Source organism: Pan paniscus, chromosome 13 (genome assembly GCF_029289425.2).
Source record: "Pan paniscus chromosome 13, NHGRI_mPanPan1-v2.0_pri, whole genome shotgun sequence".
NCBI classification, from domain to species: Eukaryota; Metazoa; Chordata; class Mammalia; order Primates; family Hominidae; genus Pan; species Pan paniscus.
Genome location: NC_073262.2, coordinates 130,386,777 through 130,392,074, shown reverse-complemented (window position 1 = coordinate 130,392,074; position 5,298 = coordinate 130,386,777). Strand labels below are relative to the sequence as shown.

At 43.1% G+C, this 5,298-nt stretch overlaps 1 protein-coding gene across 1 annotated transcript; it reads left to right on the top strand.

The window, feature by feature from the left end:
* Window positions 1-270: 270 nt before the first annotated feature.
* LOC112439072 (small nuclear ribonucleoprotein G-like) lies at window positions 271-4,866 on the top strand. The gene is made up of 2 exons (XM_034953886.2): window positions 271-499; window positions 4,679-4,866. Exons 1-2 carry the CDS (start codon window positions 271-273, stop codon window positions 4,864-4,866), a joined length of 417 nt encoding a protein of 138 aa, XP_034809777.2.
* Window positions 4,867-5,298: the final 432 nt, after the last annotated feature.

Below are 5,298 nucleotides of genomic sequence, written 5' to 3'. Positions count from 1 at the left end.
TTTGCCAAATTGACAAAACTCTGAATGGGGGAAAAACAGCCCCCTTTTGGCTCTTCGCTTGTTAACACTTAACTTTGCTCAAATAAAGTGATTTGCGCCAGGTGTGGTGGCTCACACCTGTAATCCCAACACTTTGGGAGGCTGAGGCAGGAGGATTGCTTGAGGTCAGGAGTTTGAGGCCAGCATGGGCAACATAGGGAGACCCCATCTCCTAAGAAGAAAGAAAGAGATTCTGTTCCAAGGCATCTGTGAGCCTGTGGAGTAGACACCATGAGCAAAGCTCACTCTTTCAAGTTGAAAAAACTTATGGACAAGAAGTTATCATTGAAGTTAAATGGTGGCAGACATGTTCAAGGAATATTGCAGAGATTTGAGCCCTTTATGAATCTTGTGATAGATGGATGCATGGAGATGGCAACTAGTGGGCAACAGAACAATATTGGAAAGGTGGTAATACGAGGAAATAGTATCATCATGTTAGAAGCCTTGGCCGGGCGCGGTGTCTCATGCCTGTAATCCCAGCACTTTGGGAGGCCAAGGCAGGTGGATAACTGGTGGTCAGGAGTTCTAGACCAGCCTGGCCAACATGGTGAAACCCCGTCTTTACCAATAACACAAAAATTAGGTGGGCGTGGTGGTGGGTGTCTGTAATCCCAGCTACTCAGGAGGCTGAGGCAGGAGAATCGCTTCAACCCAGGAGGCAGAGGTTGCAGGAGCCAAAATCGTGCCACTGCACTCCAGCTTGGGCGACAGAGTGAAACTCTGTCTCAAAAATAAATAAATAAATGTTAGAAGCCTTGGAATGAGTATAAACAACGGCTGTTCCGCAGAGAAATCCATGTCCTCTCTCCAAAGAGCTCATTTTACTATGATGTAAAAATTAGGTCATGTACATTTTCATATTAGACTTTTTGTTAAATAAACTTGTGTAATAGAAAAAAAGAAAAAGAGAGAGAGGGAGGGGAGGGAGGGAGAGAGGGAAAGAAGGAAGGGAGGAACGAAGACAGGGAGGGAGGGAAGAGGAAAGAAGGAAGGAAGGAAGGAAGGAAGGAAGGAAGGAAGGAAGGAAGGAAGGAAGGAGGGAGGGAAGGAAGGAGGGAGGGAAGGAAGGAGGGAGGGAAGAGAAGGAAGGAAGGAAGGAAGGAAGGAAGGAAGGAAGGAGGGAGGGAGGGAAGGAAGGAGGGAGGGAAGGAAGGAGGGAGGGAAGGAAGGAGGGAGGGAAGGAAGGAGGGAGGGAAGAAAGGAAGGAAGGAAGGAAGGAAGGAAGGAAGGAAGGAAGGAAGGAAAGAACGGACAGCCAAGGAATTAGGAAGAGGGCAGAGAGGAATAGACCCTCCCTTCCTCCCTGGGCCGTGCAGCTACAGGTGAGCAGATCCTGAATTTGGCAGGTGCACAGCAGTCGTGAGTGAATCACATGAGAAGCTCTTGGAGCCTCCAGGATGGTGGATTGGTGGCTGCTAAGTTTTTAATGTATGCATCCGTCCAAAAATTCATGTTGGAACTTAAATCCCAAAGTGACAGTGGGAGATGATTAGGCGTGAGGACTCCATCCTTGTGAATGGGATTAATGCCTTTATAAAGAAGCTTCAGAGAGCTGGCTGGTCATCCCATCCCTTCTGCCAATTGAGGACACAGCATTCATCCCCTCTGGAAAGCACAGCAACAAGGAAGCAGAGAGAGCAGTGAATCTGCCGGCACCTTGGCTTCAGACTTCCTAGCTTTTGGAGATGGATGAAGAAATAAACTTTTATCATTTATGAATCACTCCATCTGTGGTATTTTTCTATGGCAGCAGGAACAGACTAAGACAAGCCAAGAAAGAAAGAAAGAGAGACAGAGAAGAAAGAAAGAAAGAAAGAAAGAAAGAAAGAAAGAAAGAAAGAAAGAAAGAAAGAAAGAAAGTCCACTTTTCATAAAAGTAATAATTAATAAAATGTAAACAATTAAAAATATTTGACTCCTCAAAAATATCAAGGTCATTAAAACCAAGGAAAAACTGAGTCACTATCACAGTCCAAGGAGCACTGAAGACACCTGACAACTAAATGTAATGTGGTCTCTTGGAAGGATCCTCAAACCGAGAAAACATATTAGTGGAAAACTAGTGAAACCCAAATAAGGTCAGGAGTTTAGTTAAAATGAATGCGCCAATGTGATTCTCTGTTTTCATCAATGCAACATGGCTATGTAAGTTGCCCACAGTGGAGGTAGCCAGGTGAAGGGCACACGAGAATTCTCCCTACTATCTTTGTAACTTTCCTGTACACCCAAAATTATTCCACAATAAAAGAGCAAAATTGAAAATTGAAAAAAATGTCTATGTACAAGCATAAGTCTAGTTCAAGCAGACTCTTATTATCTTTTTTTTTTTTTTTGAGACAGAGTCTCGATCTGTTGCCCAGGCTGGAGTGCAGTGGCGTGATCTTAGCTCACTGCAAGCTTCGCCTCCCGGGTTCACGCCATTCTCCTGCCTCAGCCTCCCGAGTAGCTGGGACTACAGGCGCCCATCACTACGCCTGGCTAATTTTTTGTATTTTTAGTAGAGACGGGGTTTCACCATGTTAGCCAGGATGGTCTCGATCTCCTGACCTCGTGATCCGCCTGCCTCGGCCTCCCAAAGTGCTGGGATTACAGGCATGAGCCACTGCACCTGGCCTGTTATTATCTTTTTAGCTGAATCGTGTCCTTTCTCCTGCTTTTCATGGATTAATTTAGTTTTCATAAGGCCTTCTCCATAATCAGATGCAAGAAGCATTTCTTCCCACTGGTTCCCAATGCCCCACCAAAACCTCTCTGCAGCCATGTCCTGCTCTTTCCCTTTCTACTGCATGAAAGAAGATTCCTGTTTGTTTGTTTGTTTGTTTGTTTGTTTGTTTGTTTGTTTTCCTTTTCCTACAGATTCTTCCCTGAGGCTGGGTGTGGTGGCTCACGCCTGTAATCCCAGCACTTTGGGAGGCCCAAGGCTCCCTGACAAAGGATCACCTGAGGTCAGGAGTTTGAGACCAGCCTGGTCAACCTGGTGAAACTGCATCTCTACTAAAAATACAAAAATTAGCTGGGCATGGTGGTGGGTGCTCATAATCTCAGCTACTCGGGAGGCTGAGGCAGGACAATTGCTTGAACCCAGGAGATGGAGGTGGCAGTGAGCCGAGATCACACCGCTGCACTCCAGGCTGGGTGACAGAGTGAGACTCTGTCTCAAAAAAATAAATTAATTAAATTAAATTTTAAAAAATTATTCTTCTCTGAAAACATCCAGAGAAAATTGAGACACTGTGGGACTATGGGCTTCAGTTTTCCTTGGAGTCAGGATCTGTTTCCGGGGGTGACTTCTACTCACTTCTAACTCTACCGCTTACACACACACACACTCTCACACACACACACACCCCTTACAACTTCAATTATATGCTACTGTAAACATTATATAATCCCATCTGCATTTTACCAGACTTATCTTAAAGGTCAAACCACCCCCTAGCAACCTAAAACCTACAGGCAGAAACCATGAACTTATAGTGACATATTCTTGTACCTTTTTCTTTTTAAGCAAATGGCTCATTTGAAGTGATACAAAGTAAAGAACAACAAGCAGAAAATGAATCATGTGGATTGAGACTGCACCTGTCAGCACATAGAGAGAAATGAAAAGTTGAAGCCAAATGTGTAAATGTCAGCATTTGTCTTTTCATTAAAAGAAAGACCTTTACCGTTAGCATCACTTTTCACACCAGTTTTCAAAGTGTGGGTGAGAATATTTTCCAGTTCATATCAGAGCAGGCAAAACACCGCAACACTAAAGATAAAATCTTAACATCAAGATTTCCTGGAAATCAGTATTGATGGCATTCACACAGCTTTGCCAGACCATCAGAAAGGTTAAGAACTTAGAAAACTCCTGTAATGCTAGGTGGAATCAAAATGAAAGGCTGTCAATCAATGAGAGACGAAGATGAGAGGCCCAGTGTGCTTTTCATGATTAACGGAAATTCTGATAGATAATACCAGGACTTTGGTTTTTAAAATTAAGAAATGGAAAACAGCAAACTCGTTGTCATTTCCTCTTCTGTATTCTTTGTCTGTTTTAAAACTGGCTTACCTAGATTTGAAAGAGTCTTCCTACCAGCAATTTAAATGTAGAAAAGTCTACCACAAAAAAAAATGACCTACTTAGAGTTTGGTGATATTTTAATAGAAACTGCAGAGGCCATCTCCACAACCATTTGAGTATCAGATGATGAAATGGGGCCGCAGATTTGTTGAATGACTTTTCCAGGGTGAGTTATCTAGTGAATTGTTGGGATTCACTCAGGATGGTGGCAGAAATATTAAAAGGAAATATTACGGAAAGTTATAGGGAATAGTCACAAACCTTTTTGGAAGGCCGAAAGGTTACATAGCTTGTAATAATTGAACAGGCTGAAGGCAGCCAGTTCTTACCTTAGAGAATTAGAATACTAGGGACAGTAGAGGCTTCCCCAATAAGTCTGTTTACCCTACCTCCGTTAACCAACTGTTGAGCCAGATGACCCTCTCGCGGGGAGGTGCGCCAGAAATACTGCCCCCTAATGGTATTTACTTTAAACCGCGGTACCTGAGCTTTAATCATTTGTAGAACTACTCTCTTAACCATGTTAATTATCCACAAGACTCAGAGCTTCTGTTGTTAATTGTATAGTGAACAAATGCCTGGAGGGCGAGCTGCTCCGGACCGGCCGGAGTGACAAACCTCTCTTGGTGTGTAGGGATTCAGACACTCAGCAGGACTGGCAAGACAGAATATCTGTGTGTCAGTGTACATTTTATCCATCCGTCGTTTGGGTCAGGGTCTGTGGGCAGACCCCCGTAGCTAATGCCCTCTTGTGAGGAGCAATACCTCAGTGCATGGAGAATCAGGACCCCAATCCAGGTCTTCTCACGATCTTCATGTAACCCACAAACTCTGTTTTGCTTATATCGCTTTGGATGAAAAAGGCAAAATGTTAGAATATGGAAAAATGGTATAGTAATTCACTATTATTTTCAAAGAAGAGGCATTCATAAATACAAGAAGATGGCCAAAGGAGAAACTGGAGATAATAGTTATCTGTCACTGAAAAATTAACTCTTCACTTATTATGTTATAAGCTGTTTATTTTGTCCTATTTGGTACAGAGAAAAAAGGAGCCAAGCTTTCAAAGCAAGATTGCATTTATATTAGAACCCAAGATCTTCTTCCCCTTAGCAACACTTCTCTCCCTGTATCTTTAGTATTATAGGTGAACTAAGTATGCAGAGAGTAAATATTTCATAATCTTA

Coding starts and splice junctions, on each gene's coding strand:
- LOC112439072 (XM_034953886.2), top strand. CDS start 271: ATGAGCAAAGCTCACTCTTTCAAGTTGAAAAAACTTATGGACAAGAAG. Junction 500..4,678: donor AGAAGCCTTGGCCGGGCGCG/GTGTCTCATGCC, acceptor TTAATTGTATAG/TGAACAAATGCCTGGAGGGC.